Source organism: Coregonus lavaretus, assembly GCF_964263955.1.
Source record: "Coregonus lavaretus genome assembly, contig: HAP1_SCAFFOLD_1206, whole genome shotgun sequence".
Classification (NCBI taxonomy): domain Eukaryota; kingdom Metazoa; phylum Chordata; class Actinopteri; order Salmoniformes; family Salmonidae; genus Coregonus; species Coregonus lavaretus.
The window spans coordinates 34,610-52,549 of NW_028162821.1; the positions used below are offsets into that span (position 1 = coordinate 34,610).

General features: G+C 46.9%; 1 protein-coding gene across 4 annotated transcripts; it reads left to right on the top strand.

Annotated features, from left to right (window-relative positions):
- Positions 1-531: 531 nt before the first annotated feature.
- Positions 532-17,740, top strand: LOC311118801 (acetyl-coenzyme A transporter 1-like). 4 transcript variants are annotated; one of them, XM_084193584.1, is made up of 9 exons: positions 532-696; positions 2,070-2,512; positions 2,626-2,785; positions 2,874-3,069; positions 6,476-6,678; positions 7,320-7,504; positions 7,588-7,705; positions 13,251-13,466; positions 13,576-17,740. In XM_084193584.1, exons 2-9 carry the CDS (start codon positions 2,112-2,114, stop codon positions 13,741-13,743), a joined length of 1,647 nt encoding a protein of 548 aa, XP_084049710.1. In that variant the 5' UTR covers positions 532-696; positions 2,070-2,111; the 3' UTR covers positions 13,744-17,740. The 4 variants fall into 4 exon arrangements, with proteins under 4 accessions (XP_084049710.1, XP_084049708.1, XP_084049709.1 ...); XM_084193582.1 differs by lacking the exon at positions 532-696 and adding an exon at positions 1,043-1,119; XM_084193583.1 differs by lacking the exon at positions 532-696 and adding an exon at positions 1,071-1,285.
- Positions 17,741-17,940: the final 200 nt, after the last annotated feature.

Sequence of the window (17,940 nt, forward strand, 5' to 3'; positions counted from 1 at the left end):
GTCAGCTTTAAGTTGAGAGAAATCACAGGACTTCTTGTACATCCTGTCTGCTCCTGATAAATGCAACTATGTGAGACTGGCCTGCCTGAAGGCCTGGTATAAAATAGAACTCCAGTCTGCTCCTGATGAATGCAACTATGTGAGACTGACCTGAAGGTATAAAATAGAACTCCAGAGTGTGCAAAGCTATCATCAAGGCAAAGGGTGGCTATTTGATAAAATATATTTTGATTTGTTTAACACTTTTTTGGTTACTACATGATTCCATATGTGTTATTTCATAGTTTTGATGTCTTCACTATTATTCCACAATGTAGAAACTAGTACAAATAAAGAAAAACCCTTGAATGAGTAGGTGTGTCCAAACTTTTGACTGGTACTGTATATCTATATGTATATTTATTAATTATTTTTTATTAAAGATTAACATTTGCAACTGTAGTGAGTGACCTTTGATCATGACTCTCAGTTCCATTACATTACACATACGAGTCATTGGACGAAGGCGTCTTCTGTGCTGGGAGTTTTGTTAAGAGCGCCAACGATCAGTCTGAGCATCAACACGTATCCCTTGCAATACGGTTTTGGAAGCATAAGGACCTTCTTATCTTTCATGTCAGCGATAAATAATTTTCTAAAAACAAAAGGTTAAATTGTCGGCTGCAACTGTGTTAAAACCGGTTAAAACAGTGTACAGTAAGTGTGTATTTTGCATTTGTGAAATTATTTTGATGTGATATGAAATTACAGGGATTTATGTTTCTTGAACCATACCACAAATGTGAATCTATTCACGTTTAGATGGAGTATTTGGCTGTTTTGGCTTCCATAGCCAATTCGCCTTTAAATAAAACATGCAAGGTCCTTGGACTATAAGGAGTAACGTTTGGCTCATTAAGTCCATTACTGGGCTGAGTGACAAGAGGGCATACTGAACCACATGAAAGGCATACATGAAAAGCATAATAATGTGTACGCAGATCCAAGCGGAACTTTAATTAACAGCATTTTGACACGTCAGCTGAAGCACACGGACACATGTCGACGTTACACACATAGCTATACTTCCTCGCCCTCTGCAAAACAATCTATCGATGTAACCAGGTGAAGGCAAAATAGGTAGCTATTTATGTGTTGTTGACCGTATTAAATGCAATTCATACAAAGTTCAAGGCAACGTTCGCTGTCGAATCAACTACAATCCATTGTTTGAATGATAGTGATCGACACATTCATTAATCATTCATTGTTTGGTTTGGGATGTGGTGTCGCATGACAACACAAGGTAACGTCAAATATTTCCTACAACGTTATGATAACATGCTTAACTAGCTCGCTATATTGTCATCTCTCATTCGTTGTCAAATTCATGTTTGATCTTCAATTACCCCTTTAACCAATATTTATTGAATTCACGTTGCCTTTTTGTTTTTCTTAGCAAACTGAATACTATTTTGCTGTGTGTTAGATAAGATTTCCTGGAGAGTTTCTTTTTTAAACTTATCAATGTGTCATGGCACTGCGTTGTTTTGGTTCCCACCCACGTCAGGAGGTTGCAGGTGCCTGCTTGGGCTGCCTTCTCTCCCATGGATTAAGACTTCTAACTAGCAACCTTCTCTCTCCTATTGGTCTGGATTAAGACTTCTAGCTAGCAACCTTGTTTATGCAGAAGCTGAGCATTACTGTGCTAGCTGGAGATGCTAACTAGGGTCTCATCCAGACCAGGAATTCACTTGTTTGTAGTTCTACATTGCTTTGACAAAGGAAACCAACCTCAGAAAAGTGTGGCCTAGAGCCCTCAAACTCAACTCTGGACCCCGAAGCCAGTTCCACTGCATTTTTTCATCGCTCCCTTCTAATCAGGGACTGGTTTAGACCTGGGACACCAAATGGGTGCAATTAATTATCATGTAGAACAGAAAACCAGCAGGCTCCTGACCTCATAGGGTAAGAGTTGCGTACCCTTGGCCTAGAGTAACCCATCTAAAAACACAAAGTGAGGGATAGAACAAGGCGGATATTTTCCTACTAGAAATGGACTAACCCCTGCCTGCATCCTTCCTCTCCAGGTTTCCAGAGGGCACAGCTGGTTTGATGCCCGCAGCTGCACAATGGAGCTATCTGACTCAGTCACACATAGGAACGGGCGGCAGAGGAAGCCTGCTGTCCCCCAGGGAGACATGAGGGACGAGAATAGGGTTCTCAACACCACCCCTGACCTGGAAGAGGAGGGGGAAGCCCTGCTCCAAGGATCCGACACGGAGAACAACGGACATGAAAGTGTGCGGCCTGGGATCAGAGAGGAGCTGGGGAACGTGTCTCTGCTGCTCTTCCTTTATGTCCTCCAGGGCATCCCTCTGGGCCTGGCTGGGAGCATCCCTCTCATTCTGCAGAGTAAGAATGTCAGCTACAAGGACCAGGCCTTCTTCAGCTTTGTCTTCTGGCCCTTCAGTCTCAAGCTGCTGTGGGCCCCTCTGGTCGACGCGCTCTACCTGACCAGGTTTGGACGCCGGTAAGACAATTATTTATAAGGCTGATATGTTTACTTTATGTATTATATTGTGTCTGATGTTTTGACTGTTGCAGTCAAATGAGTGAAAGCCTTATCTCATGTCTCCCTCTCAGGAAGTCGTGGCTGGTGCCCACCCAGTACCTGCTGGGTCTCTTCATGCTGTACCTGTCGGTTACCGTGGATACGCTGCTGAAAAGTGACGAGGGGCGGGGCCCCGATGTGGTAACCCTGACGGCAGTGTTCTTCATGCTGGCCTTTCTGGCAGCCACCCAGGTAACACACACACACACACACACACACACACACACACTCCAAGTTATGGTGATATATAACTCTGTTATTTTCCCATCCCTGATCCCAGGACATAGCAGTGGATGGCTGGGCTCTGACTATGCTGTCTCGGGAGAACGTGGGCTACGCCTCCACCTGTAACTCTGTGGGACAGACCGCTGGCTACTTCCTAGGCAACGTGCTCTTCCTGGCCCTGGAGTCAGCTGACTTCTGCAACAAATACCTGAGAGCAGAGCCTGAAGAGACTGGCATCGTTACACTGTCAGGTAGGGAGGGAGAGACTGGCATCGTTACACTGTCAGGTAGGGAGGGAGAGACTGGCATCGTTACACTGTCAGGTAGGTAGGGAGGGAGGGAGGGAGGGAGAGACTGGCATCGTTACACTGTCAGGTACGGAGGGGGGGGGGGGAGACTGGCATCGTTACACTGTCAGGGAGGGAGGGGGGGGAGAGACTGGCATCGTTACACTGTCAGGTACGGAGGGGGGGGGAGAGACTGGCATCGTTACACTGTCAGGTACGGAGGGGGGGGGAGAGACTGGCATCGTTACACTGTCAGGTAGGGAGGGGGGGGGAGAGACTGGCATCATTACACTGTCAGGTACGGAGGGGGGGGGGGAGACTGGCATCGTTACACTGTCAGGTACGGAGGGGGGGGGAGAGACTGGCATCGTTACACTGTCAGGTACGGAGGGGGGGGGGGAGAGACTGGCATCGTTACACTGTCAGGTACGGAGGGGGGGGGAGAGACTGGCATCGTTACACTGTCAGGTAGGGAGGGGGGGGGAGAGACTGGCATCGTTACACTGTCAGGTACGGAGGGGGGGGGAGAGACTGGCATCGTTACACTGTCAGGTAGGGAGGGGGGGGGAGAGACTGGCATCGTTACACTGTCAGGTACGGAGGGGGGGGAGAGACTGGCATCGTTACACTGTCAGGTACGGAGGGGGGGGGGGGGAGAGACTGGCATCGTTACACTGTCAGGGAGGGAGGGGGGGGGAGAGACTGGCATCGTTACACTGTCAGGTAGGGAGGGGGGGGGGGAGACTGGCATCGTTACACTGTCAGGTACGGAGGGGGGGGGGGAGAGACTGGCATCGTTACACTGTCAGGTACGGAGGGGGGGGGGGAGACTGGCATCGTTACACTGTCAGGTACGGAGGGGGGGGGGGAGAGACTGGCATCGTTACACTGTCAGGTACGGAGGGGGGGGGGGAGACTGGCATTGTTACACTGTCAGGTACGGAGGGGGGGGAGAGACTGGCATCGTTACACTGTCAGGTACGGAGGGGGGGGGGGAGACTGGCATCGTTACACTGTCAGGTAGGGAGGGGGGGGGAGAGACTGGCATCGTTACACTGTCAGGTACGGAGGGGGGGGGGAGAGACTGGCATCGTTACACTGTCAGGTAGGGAGGGGGGGGGAGAGACTGGCATCGTTACACTGTCAGGTACGGAGGGGGGGGGAGAGACTGGCATCGTTACACTGTCAGGTACGGAGGGGGGGGGGGAGACTGGCATCGTTACACTGTCAGGTACGGAGGGGGGGGAGAGACTGGCATCGTTACACTGTCAGGTACGGAGGGGGGGGGAGAGACTGGCATCGCTACACTGTCAGGTACGGAGGGGGGGGGAGAGACTGGCATCGCTACACTGTCAGGGAGGGAGGGGGGGGGGGGGAGACTGGCATCGCTACACTGTCAGGTACGGGGGGGGGGGGGGGGGAGAGACTGGCATTGTTACACTGTCAGGTACGGAGGGGGGGGGAGAGACTGGCATCGCTACACTGTCAGGTACGGAGGGGGGGGGGGGGAGACTGGCATCGCTACACTGTCAGGTACGGAGGGGGGGGGAGGGAGGGAGGGAGGGAGAGACTGGCATCGTTACACTGTCAGGGAGAGAGGGAGGGAGGGAGAGACTGATTGATTGATTTAATATATTTGACAATTTGTAAAATACATACATAAGGGCGCTCCAGCCGGTGAAGCCTCCACATACAATTTAAGAAAATCGGATAACACAATAAAGCTTAATAGCTTATTTCCATTGTGGTCCTTTTGAAGAGGGAAGAGGGAAGGGGGAACGGGGAAGGGGGAACGGGGAAGGGGGAAGGGGGAACGGGGAACGGGGAAGGGGGAATGGGGGTACGGGGAAGGGGGAATGGGGGTACGGGGAAGGGGGAACGGGGAATGGGGGAAGGGGGAACGGGGAACGGGGAATGCAACAAGGTTGGGCGGTAATTGTAATTGTAATGGCAACAGACAATGACAGACACATTTTTCTGTTTGTTTCATAACATGAGATAATTAGTACAATTTCCTTTCCTAATGAACGACTATGGACATGTACTCCCTTGTCTCACATACCCTTAATATATAAAACAATCAATCCCTAATCTATACAAGACAATCACCATATAATAAACAACAGGCACCAAAAGGCAGACCATATGCTATCCCAGGTATTTCCTTCTCAGCCACTTACTATCATCTTACCACTCACTTTTGAGACTGGCATCGTTACACTGTCAGGTACAGAGTGAGGGAGGGAGGGAGAGACTGGCATCGTTACACTGTCAGGTATGGAGAGAGGGAGGGAGGGAGGGAGAGACTGGCATCGTTACACTGTCAGGTACGGAGGGAGGGAGGGAGGGAGAGACTGGCATCGTTACACTGTCAGGTACGGAGGGAGGGAGGGAGGGAGAGACTGGCATCGTTACACTGTCAGGTATGGAGAGAGGGAGGGAGTGAGTGAGGAAGGGAGGGAGAGACTGGCATCGTTACACTGTCAGGTATGGAGAGAGGGAGGGAGGGAGGGAGGGAGAGACTGGCATCGTTACACTGTCAGGTATGGAGAGAGGGAGTGAGTGAGGAAGGGAGGGAGAGACTGGCATCGTTACACTGTCAGGTATGGAGAGAGAGAGAGAGGGAGGGAGGGAGAGACTGGCATCGTTACACTGTCAGGTATGGAGAGAGAGAGAGAGGGAGGGAGGGAGAGACTGGCATCGTTACACTGTCAGGTATGGAGAGAGGGAGGGAGGGAGGGAGAGACTGGCATCGTTACACTGTCAGGTATGGAGAGAGAGAGAGAGGGAGGGAGGGAGAGACTGGCATCGTTACACTGTCAGGTATGGAGAGAGAGAGGGAGGGAGGGAGGGAGGGAGGGAGAGAGAGACTGGCATCGTTACACTGTCAGGTATGGAGAGAGGGAGTGAGTGAGGAATGGAGGGAGAGACTGGCATCGTTACACTGTCAGGTATGGAGAGAGGGAGGGAGGGAGGGAGGGAGAGACAAAGATGAGAAGGCAGAGATCTGAGAATGTAATCTATGTATCAGATATTTAGGCCAAGCAACATTTTGAGGCCAAGCAACTTTTTATTATCTTGGGAAATTTGAGTGGCAGTGTCACCTAGTGGGCAATGTTGGGGCAATCCTCCAATCAGAGCGCAGATATTGGTCATTATTTAGCTAAGTGAGATATAAAATAAACTCTGGGTTTGGAGTGAACTCTTGGCTGATGATTTTCAGTACAGTGTTGGCAGTCAACAGGCAGTAACATGCTATAGAAGATGGGTGAATAACCCTTGACCATCATTGCACTGTGTCATATCCCATTGCTCTGCTGTTGTAATCACTCTGTAACGTTGTTGTCTGTGATTGGCTCCCATGGCGCAGACTTCCTGTTTTTCTGGGGTGTGGTGTTCCTGGTGTCAACCACGCTGGTGGCCGTTATGAAGAAGGAGAACGCAAGGGGACAGCATGGGAAGAGGAAGGTCCGGGAGGAGACGCAGAGCGTCATGGAAACATACAAGATGCTGGTGTCCATCATCAAGATGCCTGCTGTGTTCACCTTCTGTAGCCTGCTGCTCACTGCTAAGGTGCCTGCGATACAGCTTACTGCACCTGACTTACCTGACATATCTATACATGTCACCCAGTATAGCTTACTGCACCTGACTTACCTGACATATCTATACATATCACCCAGTATAGCTTACTGCACCTGACTTACCTGACATATCTATACATGTCACCCAGTATAGCTTACTGCACCTAACTTACCTGACATATCTATACATATCACCCGGTATAGCTTACTGCACCTAACTTACCTGACATATCTATACATATCACCCAGTATAGCTTACTGCACCTGACTTACCTGACATATCTATACATATCACCCAGTATAGCTTACTGCACCTGACTTACCTGACATATCTATACATGTCACCCAGTATAGCTTACTGCACCTGACTTACCTGACATATCTATACATGTCACCCAGTATAGCTTACTGCACCTAACTTACCTGACATATCTATACATGTCACCCAGTATATCTTACTGCACCTGTAACTTAACCAGGCCAGACAAGCCCCCCGACTGTGGTCATCCTGTGTAGCCTGTCGCTAATTAACCAACCAACCTGGACAACTAACCTAACTCACCTGCTGTATCTAACCCACTCGCTGGAAACGTACCCGTGGGACTTAGCAGTCTGTCTGTGTGTCTCCAGATGGGCTTCTCTGCGGCAGACGCAGTGACGGGTCTGAAGCTGGTGGAGGCAGGTGTTCCTAAAGAGCAGCTGGCGTTACTGGCAGTCCCAATGGTTCCACTACAAGTACTACTACCACTCATCATCAGTAAATACACTGCAGGACCACGACCACTAGACGTCTTCTACAAGGCCTTTCCCTTCAGGTACACACGCGCACACACACACACACACACAGAGAGAGAGAGACACACACACACTTCCTGTACATTTGTGTTTGTGTGTGTAGGTTGTTGATAGGTCTGGAGTATGCCCTGTTGGTGTGGTGGACTCCCAGTTTAAAGCAGGATGGAGGATTCCCTCTCTACTACTACGCTATAGTACTGTTCAGCTACGCACTGCATCAGGTAACACTGCTCACACTCAATCTATCTCATCTCTGTTCTCTCTCTCTGTCTCTATTACCCTTTCTCTGTCTCTCTCTCTTACCCTTTCTCTGTCTCTCTCTCTCTTACCCTTTCTCTGTCTCTCTCTCTCTTACCCTTTCTCTCTCTCTCTCTCTCTCTTACCCTTTCTCTGTCTCTCTCTCTCACCCTTTCTCTGTCTCTCTCTCTCACCCTTTCTCTGTCTCTCTCTCTTACCCTTTCTATGTCTCTCTCTCTTACCCTTTCTCTGTCTCTCTCTCTCTTACCCTTTCTATGTCTCTCTCTCTCACCCTTTCTCTGTCTCTCTCTCTTACCCTTTCTCTGTCTCTCTCTCTCACCCTTTCTCTGTCTCTCTCTCTTACCCTTTCTATGTCTCTCTCTCTTACCCTTTCTCTGTCTCTCTCTCTCTTACCCTTTCTATGTCTCTCTCTCTTACCCTTTCTCTGTCTCTCTCTCTCTTACCCTTTCTATGTCTCTCTCTCTCACCCTTTCTATGTCTCTCTCTCTTACCCTTTCTCTGTCTCTCTCTCTCTTACCCTTTCTCTCTCTCTCTCTCTCTCTTACCCTTTCTCTGTCTCTCTCTCTCTTACCCTTTCTCTGTCTCTCTCTCTTACCCTTTCTCTGTCTCTCTCTTACCCTTTCTCTGTCTCTCTCTCTTACCCTTTCTCTGCTCTCTCTTACCCTTTCTCTGTCTCTCTCTCTCTTACCCTTTCTATGTCTCTCTCTCTTACCCTTTCTATGTCTCTCTCTCTCACCCTTTCTATGTCTCTCTCTCTTACCCTTTCTCTGTCTCTCTCTCTCTTACCCTTTCTCTGTCTCTCTCTCTCTTACCCTTTCTATGTCTCTCTCTCTTACCCTTTCTATGTCTCTCTCTCTCTCTTACCCTTTCTATGTCTCTCTCTCTCTCTTACCCTTTCTCTGTCTCTCTCTCTCTTACCCTTTCTCTGTCTCTCTCTCTCTTACCCTTTCTATGTCTCTCTCTCTTACCCTTTCTATGTCTCTCTCTCTTACCCTTTCTATGTCTCTCTCTCTCACCCTTTCTCTGCTCTCTCTCTCTTACCCTTTCTCTGTCTCTCTCTCTTACCCTTTCTCTGTCTCTCTCTCTCTTACCCTTTCTCTGCTCTCTCTCTCTTACCCTTTCTATGTCTCTCTCTCTCTCACCCTTTCTCTGTCTCTCTCTCTTACCCTTTCTCTCTCTCTCTCTCTTACCCTTTCTCTGTCTCTCTCTCTTACCCTTTCTCTGTCTCTCTCTCTCACCCTTTCTATGTCTCTCTCTCTCTCTTACCCTTTCTCTGTCTCTCTCTCTTACCCTTTCTCTCTCTCTCTCTCTTACCCTTTCTCTGTCTCTCTCTCTTACCCTTTCTCTCTCTCTCTCTTACCCTTTCTCTGTCTCTCTCTCTTACCCTTTCTCTGTCTCTCTCTCTCACCCTTTCTATGTCTCTCTCTCTCTCTTACCCTTTCTGTCTCTCTCTCTCTCACCCTTTCTCTGTCTCTCTCTCCCTTTCTCTGTCTCTCTCTCTTACCCTTTCTCTGTCTCTCTCTCTTACCCTTTCTCTGTCTCTCTCTCTCACCCTTTCTATGTCTCTCTCTCTCTCTTACCCTTTCTCTGCTCTCTCTCTTACCCTTTCTATGTCTCTCTCTCTCTTACCCTTTCTCTGTCTCTCTCTCTCACCCTTTCTCTCCTCTCTCTTACCCTTTCTCTACTCTCTCTTACCCTTTCTGTCTCTCTCTCTCGCCCTTTCTATGTCTCTCTCTCTTACCCTTTCTATGTCTCTCTCTCTTACCCTTTCTATGTCTCTCTCTCTCACCCTTTCTCTGCTCTCTCTCTCTTACCCTTTCTCTGTCTCTCTCTCTTACCCTTTCTCTGCTCTCTCTCTCTTACCCTTTCTCTGTCTCTCTCTCTTACCCTTTCTGTCTCTCTCTCTTACCCTTTCTGTCTCTCTCTCTTACCCTTTCTGTCTCTCTCTCTTACCCTTTCTGTCTCTCTCTCTTACCCTTTCTATGTCTCTCTCTCTTACCCTTTCTCTGTCTCTCTCTCACCCTTTCTCTGTCTCTCTCTCTTACCCTTTCTCTGTCTCTCTCTCTCACCCTTTCTATGTCTCTCTCTCTCTCTTACCCTTTCTGTCTCTCTCTCTTACCCTTTCTATGTCTCTCTCTCTTACCCTTTCTCTGTCTCTCTCTCACCCTTTCTCTGTCTCTCTCTCTTACCCTTTCTCTGTCTCTCTCTCTCACCCTTTCTATGTCTCTCTCTCTCTCTTACCCTTTCTGTCTCTCTCTCTCTCACCCTTTCTCTGTCTCTCTCTCTTACCCTTTCTATGTCTCTCTCTCTCTTACCCTTTCTCTGTCTCTCTCTCTCACCCTTTCTCTCCTCTCTCTTACCCTTTCTCTACTCTCTCTTACCCTTTCTATGTCTCTCTCTCTCTCTTACCCTTTCTCTGTCTCTCTCTCTCACCCTTTCTATGTCTCTCTCTCTCTCTTACCCTTTCTGTCTCTCTCTCTCGCCCTTTCTATGTCTCTCTCTCACCCTTTCTCTGTCTCTCTCTCTTACCCTTTCTCTGTCTCTCTCTCTTACCCTTTCTCTGATCTCTCTCTTACCCTTTCTATGTCTCTCTCTCTCTTACCCTTTCTCTGTCTCTCTCTCTCACCCTTTCTCTCCTCTCTCTTACCCTTTCTCTACTCTCTCTTACCCTTTCTATGTCTCTCTCTCTCTCTTACCCTTTCTCTGTCTCTCTCTCTCACCCTTTCTATGTCTCTCTCTCTCTCTTACCCTTTCTGTCTCTCTCTCTCGCCCTTTCTATGTCTCTCTCTCACCCTTTCTCTGTCTCTCGCTCTTACCCTTTCTCTGTCTCTCTCTCTTACCCTTTCTCTGCTCTCTCTCTCTTACCCTTTCTCTGTCTCTCTCTCTTACCCTTTCTGTCTCTCTCTCTCTTACCCTTTCTGTCTCTCTCTCTTACCCTTTCTCTGTCTCTCTCTCTTACCCTTTCTGTCTCTCTCTCTTACCATTTCTGTCTCTCTCTCTCTCACCCTTTCTCTGTCTCTCTCTTACCCTTTCTATGTCTCTCTCTCTCTCTTACCCTTTCTCTGCTCTCTCTCTTACCCTTTCTATGTCTCTCTCTCTCTTACCCTTTCTCTGTCTCTCTCTCTCTTACCCTTTCTCTCTCTCTCTCTTACCCTTTCTGTCTCTCTCTCTTACCCTTTCTGTCTCTCTCTCTTACCATTTCTGTCTCTCTCTCTCTCACCCTTTCTCTGTCTCTCTCTCTTACCCTTTCTATGTCTCTCTCTCTCTCTTACCCTTTCTCTGCTCTCTCTCTTACCCTTTCTATGTCTCTCTCTCTCTTACCCTTTCTCTGTCTCTCTCTCTCACCCTTTCTCTCCTCTCTCTTACCCTTTCTCTACTCTCTCTTACCCTTTCTGTCTCTCTCTCTCTCTTACCCTTTCTCTGTCTCTCTCTCTCACCCTTTCTATGTCTCTCTCTCTCTCTTACCCTTTCTGTCTCTCTCTCTCGCCCTTTCTATGTCTCTCTCTCACCCTTTCTCTGTCTCTCTCTCTTACCCTTTCTCTGTCTCTCTCTCTTACCCTTTCTCTGCTCTCTCTCTTACCCTTTCTATGTCTCTCTCTCTCTTACCCTTTCTCTGTCTCTCTCTCTCACCCTTTCTCTCCTCTCTCTTACCCTTTCTCTACTCTCTCTTACCCTTTCTATGTCTCTCTCTCTCTCTTACCCTTTCTCTGTCTCTCTCTCACCCTTTCTATGTCTCTCTCTTACCCTTTCTGTCTCTCTCTCTCGCCCTTTCTATGTCTCTCTCTCTCACCCTTTCTCTGTCTCTCTCTCTTACCCTTTCTCTGTCTCTCTCTCTTACCCTTTCTCTGCTCTCTCTCTCTTACCCTTTCTCTGTCTCTCTCTCTTACCCTTTCTCTGTCTCTCTCTCTCTTACCCTTTCTGTCTCTCTCTCTCTTACCCTTTCTGTCTCTCTCTCTTACCCTTTTTGTCTCTCTCTCTTACCCTTTCTCTGTCTCTCTCTCTTACCCTTTCTCTGTCTCTCTCTCTCTTACCCTTTCTCTGTCTCTCTCTCTCACCGTTTCTCTGCTCTCTCTCACCCTTTCTGTCTCTCTCTTTCTTACCCTTTCTGTCTCTCTCTCTTACCCTTTCTGTCTCTCTCTCTTACCCTTTCTGTCTCTCTCTCTTACCCTTTCTGTCTCTCTCTCTTACCCTTTCTCTGTCTCTCTCTCTCTTACCCTTTCTGTCTCTCTCTCTTACCCTTTCTGTCTCTCTCTCTTACCCTTTCTCTGTCTCTCTCTCTCTTACCCTTTCTCTGTCTCTCTCTCTCTTACCCTTTCTGTCTCTCTCTCTTACCCTTTCTGTCTCTCTCTCTTACCCTTTCTCTGTCTCTCTCTCTCTTACCCTTTCTCTGCTCTCTCTCTCTTACCCTTTCTATGTCTCTCTCTCTTACTCTTTCTATGTCTCTCTCTCTTACTCTTTCTATGTCTCTCTCTCTCTCTCTTACCCTTTCTCTGCTATCTCTCTTACCCTTTCTCTGTCTCTCTCTCTTACCCTTTCTCTGTCTCTCTCTCTTACCCTTTCTCTGTCTCTCTCTCTTACCCTTTCTCTGCTCTCTCTCTCTTACCCTTTCTCTGTCTCTCTCTCTTACCCTTTCTCTGTCTCTCTCTCTTACCCTTTCTGTCTCTCTCTCTTACCCTTTCTGTCTCTCTCTCTTACCCTTTCTCTGTCTCTCTCTCTTACCCTTTCTCTGTCTCTCTCTCTCTTACCCTTTCTCTGTCTCTCTCTCTCTTACCCTTTCTCTGCTCTCTCTCACCCTTTCTGTCTCTCTCTTTCTTACCCTTTCTGTCTCTCTCTCTTACCCTTTCTGTCTCTCTCTCTTACCCTTTCTGTCTCTCTCTCTTACCCTTTCTGTCTCTCTCTCTTACCCTTTCTGTCTCTCTCTCTTACCCTTTCTCTGTCTCTCTCTCTCTTACCCTTTCTGTCTCTCTCTCTTACCCTTTCTGTCTCTCTCTCTTACCCTTTCTGTCTCTCTCTCTTACCCTTTCTCTGTCTCTCTCTCTCTTACCCTTTCTCTGTCTCTCTCTCTCTTACCCTTTCTGTCTCTCTCTCTTACCCTTTATGTCTCTCTCTCTTACCTTTTCTCTGTCTCTCTCTCTCTTACCCTTTCTCTGCTCTCTCTCTCTTACCCTTTCTATGTCTCTCTCTCTTACTCTTTCTATGTCTCTCTCTCTCTCTCTTACCCTTTCTCTGCTATCTCTCTTACCCTTTCTCTGTCTCTCTCTCTTACCCTTTCTGTCTCTCTCTCTTACCCTTTCTCTGTCTCTCTCTCTTACCCTTTCTCTGTCTCTCTCTCTCTTACCCTTTCTCTGTCTCTCTCTCTCTCTCTTACCCGTTCTCTCGCTCGCTCTGTTACCCTTTCTCTGTTCTCTCTCAATGTGAAATTAGGCAGTATAAATCCACTTGATCCAGCTTGGGACACTATACACTTACATTTTCTCAAATTCCTGCCTTTCCCCTCCTTACCCACAGGTGGCGCTGTACAGCATGTATGTGGCCTGTATGGCTTTCCATGCTAAAGTGAGTGACCCAGTGATTGGTGGGACCTACATGACCCTGCTGAACACTGTCACCAACCTGGGGGGAAACTGGCCCTCCACCCTGGCACTGTGGATGGTTGACCCACTCACCTCTAAGGAGTGCCAGGGAGCTGCTGGGCAGAATTGTGGCTCCCCAGAGGAGACGGGGGTAAGTGGGAGAGAGAATTACCTGACCGTTATCCCATTGTAATGTCGTAGTCCATTGAATAGCTATTATGTGAATTCTGTGGAAACACTTCTCCCCCCCCCCCCTACAGATGTGTGTTAAGGAGGGCGGTCTGTGTGTGACGTCGTTGGATGGTTACTATGTGGAGTCGGTGGTGTGTGTGGTGATAGGACTAGCGTGGTGGGTGTGGCTAGGGAAGAGGATGAGAAGGCTACAGGACCAGAACCCTGCAGCGTGGAGGTGCAGGATCGGCCAATGACATTCACCCAGCTCCTGACCTGCACAACCCCTTCCTCACCCCAGCAAGGCCCATCACCAGACTGCTACAGTCTGATATAAAAGCTTCTGTCAGCAGCCTCTGACCCTGGCACGAACCTCACTGGAAATCATCTGTTCCTCTCTCTTTTCTCATTTCTGTTTGTCTGTCTTCCTCTGACTCTCTTTATTTATCTTGTCTGTCTCTGTGTCTCTCTCCTCTTCTCTCTCTCTCTCTCTCTCTCTCTCTCTCTCTCTCTCTCTCTCTCTCTCCTCTTTTCTCTCTCCTCTTTTCTCTCTCTCCTCTTTTCTCTCTCTCCTCTTTTCTCGCTCTCCTCTTTTCTCTCTCCTCTTTTCTCTCTCCTCTCTTCTCTCTCATTTTCTCTCTCCTCTTCTCTCTCTCTCTCCTCTTTTCTCTCTCTTTTCTCTCTCTCCTCTCCTTCTCTCTCTCCTCTTCTCTCTCTCATCTTCTCTCCTCTTTTCTCTCTCTCCTCTTTTCTCTCTCTCCTCTTTTCTGTCCTCTCCTCTCTCTCCTCTTCTCTCTCTCTTCTTCTCTCTCCTCAGTGTCCCTCTTTCCCCCCCCTCCCTTCTTCCCATCCTTTTCAGCTTAGTGTATAGATCATCCTTCAGCACTCTTTCTTTCTTTGAGTTAACTGTAACTGTTGTGCGGCCACCACAAGACTATGGCCCATAACGGTCAATACCCATAACGGTCAATACCCATAGCGGTCAATACCCATAACGGTCAATACCCACACACACTCTTGTAGAGCCAAGGGTTTTGTTTCTCCTTGCACCAAACATCACGTCCTCGCCATGGCTTCTGTGGCTGCCGCTTCAACCATTTCCCATTGGAAACAAAAGAAGGAACTATTCTTCTTGCTAGGAATATTTACAGTAGACATTTACTCCAGGAAGTAGCTGCACTTTCTTCTCAATCCACATTGTCTGCTACTTAAACTATTTAACTTTCTGTCACTGTTATTTGTGCCTTGCTCTGTTCTTCAAAGACTCTGATTATAAAGTTTGTGTCTGATATTTGAAAAGGCATTCATTGGGCCCCCCGAGTGGCGCAGCGGTCTAAGGCACTGCATTGCAGTGCTAGAGGCGTCACTACAGACCCAGGTTCGATCCCAGGCTGTGTCACAACCGGCCGTGATCGGGAGTCCCATAGGGCGGCGCACAATTGGCCCAGCGTCATCCGGGTTAGGGGAGGGTTTGGCTCAGGGTCGTCCGGGTTAGGATGGGTTTGGCCGGTGGGGCTTTACTTGGCTCATTGTGCTCTAGCGACACCTTGTGGCGGGCCGGGCGCCTGCAGGCTGACTTGGGTCGTCAGTTGAACGCTGTTTCCTCCGACACATTGGTGCAGCTGGCTTCCGGGTGTTAAGAATATTAAGAGGTGCGGTTTGGCGGGTCATGTTTCGGAGGACGTATGACTCGACCTTCGCCTCCCGAGCCCGTTGGGGAGCTGCAGCGATGAGACGAGATCGAAATTGGAGAGAAAAAGGGGGTACAGAAATAATGAAAAGGCATTCATAATAAAACATCATAAAAAAACACATTAAATATGGATGGTTAAATATCAACATTGAGATGTACAGTGAGGGGGAAAAAGTATTTGATCCCCTGCTGATTTTGTACATTTGCCCACTGACAAAGACATGATCAGTCTATAATTTTAATGGTAGTTTTATTTGAACAGTGATAGACAGAATAACAACAATGCCCTGGCTGAGGGAAGGAGGTTCTCACCCAAGATTTGACGGTAGCCCATTCCAGCCTTGTGTAGGTCTACAATCTTGTCCCTGACATCCTTGGAGAGCTCTTTGGTCTTGGCCATGGTGGAGAGTTTGGAATCTGATTGATTGTTTGCTTTTGTGCACAGGTGTCTTTTATACAGGTCACAAGCTGAGATTAAGAGCACTCCCTTTAAGAGTGTGCTCCTAATCTCATCTCGTTATTTGTATAAAAGACACCTGGGAGCCAGAAATCTTTCTGATTGAGAGGGGGTCAAATACTTATTTCCCTCATTAAAATGCAAATCAATTTATAACATTTTTTACATGCGTTTTTCTGGATTTTTGTTGTTGTTATTCTGTCTCTCACTGTTCAAATAAACCTACCATTAAAATTATAGACTGAACATTAATTATAGACTGATCATTTCTTTGTCAGTGGGCAAATGTAAAAAATCAGCAGGGGATCAAATACTTTTTTCCCTCACTGTAAGCCAAGACCTAGTTGATAAATAGGTCAAATGTGTCTGTGTAACATGGAGTCAGAAATCACATCTGTATTCTTGATGGTAATCAATAGCCCCTTCGACAGAAATGCCTAAACTATAACAGTACTGTTTAATATACACTGAGTGTACAAAACATTAGGAACACCTTCCTAATATTGAGTTGCACCCCCCTCCCCTTTTGCCCTCAGAACAGACTCTACAAGGTGAAACTGTTGAGCTTGAAAAACCCAGCAGCGTTGCAGTTCTTGACACAAACCGGTGTGCCTGGCACCTACTACCATATCTCGTTCAAAGGCACTTAAATATTTTGTCTTGCCCATTCACCCTCTGAATGGCACACACAAAATCCATGTCTCAATTGTCTCGGCTTAAACATCCTTATTTAACCTGTCTCCTCCCCTTCATCTACACTGATTTGAAGTGGATTTAACAAGTGACATCAAGAAGGGATCATAGCTTTCACATGGTCAGTCTGTCATGTTTCTTAATGTTTTCTGAATACAACAGTATTTTCTCTAAACCAGCAATGAGAGGTCATCGGTTGTGTGAAAGGGAGAAGGCAGTAAACAGTCAAGTCCGGATCTGGGATCACCTGTATCGGTTCTGTTTGGATTGTCATAGAAAATATTTGTTTTCTGTGTGTTTGTTAATTCTCAATAGTTATTTTAAGTTGTTTTGGTGCTCTCTGCTCTAGTCCACATCAGGCTGAACAAAATAATTTGCATTGATCCATGTGTGGAACACTGATAATTCAGAATGTGTGTCTCCCTTAATTTCTGCCCCTAACCACCAGTCCAAATTCAGGTGAAAGTCAGGGTTGGGGTATAATGAGATGATCCTACATCAGGTGGTTCTCCTTTTGTGGTGGGAAAAAAGCGCACACCGAGTTTCCACACCAATGCAAAGCATACATACTTTTGTTAGCCTTGAACATGGCATATTTTAACTTATGTTCATTTTACAACTTGTGATAGTGATGCTGCTCTATGTACATGGCCTTTTATGTCTGTGTCAGTACTTTTAACGTTTATTTTAATTTTTTATATTGCCTAAACAACTCTACCTGCGTTCACTTACATATGGATCTGTTTGTATATTTATGATTTGTTTGATTTACCAAATATTTAAATGAAATGAATGTTCTTTTTTTTTGTGGTTATTTTTAGCACCATTTTTGCATGTTGGTTTGTCACAATTTCAGCAGAACATTCTTTTAAAAGAATGTTCAGCTACTGAATTTCCCATGGATACAAATCAATTGTCATGGGCTGCTGCAAACAAATCTTTGATTCCCAACACACACTATAAATGCTGACGTTAAAAGCCTGCTTGGTGTTGTTTTCCCTACCCCCTCTGAGGACAGTGTTCACATTACCTCTTTTTAAATAGAAACGCTCAGACATTACATTTACATTTTAGTTATTTTACAGACGCTCTTATCCAGAACGATTTACAGCAATGAGTGCATACATTTTCATATTTGTTCGTACTGGTCCCCCGTTGGAATTGAACCCACAACCCTGGCATTGCAAGTGCCATGTTCTACTGAGAGTGACCACCAGGGTTGCCATCCATTTCATTTCCAGTCAGTTCGGGAAGGACACTACAATTCCAATCCATTCTCTTTGGATTATTATTATAAAATTGTATTTTTTGACTGAAATTTCAATGTGATTTACCCCAACTCTGGACTGTACCCTGAGATACTTGTACACTATGCTATGAAATGTTCTGAGGAACTTTTGTACCAACATTCCCAAGATGTAATATAGAAAATATTTATAGAAATACATATATATGTAATACAATGAATATGCACTCGGTGGTTTCAAATGGTTTTGTGTCTGATAACTCCTATAGCATACTGTACTTTACATTATGAAATAGTTAATGCTTTGTGGGTGTGTGAAATCATAATAATATTTTTACGTATCTCACGCCTAATTGTTGCAATGC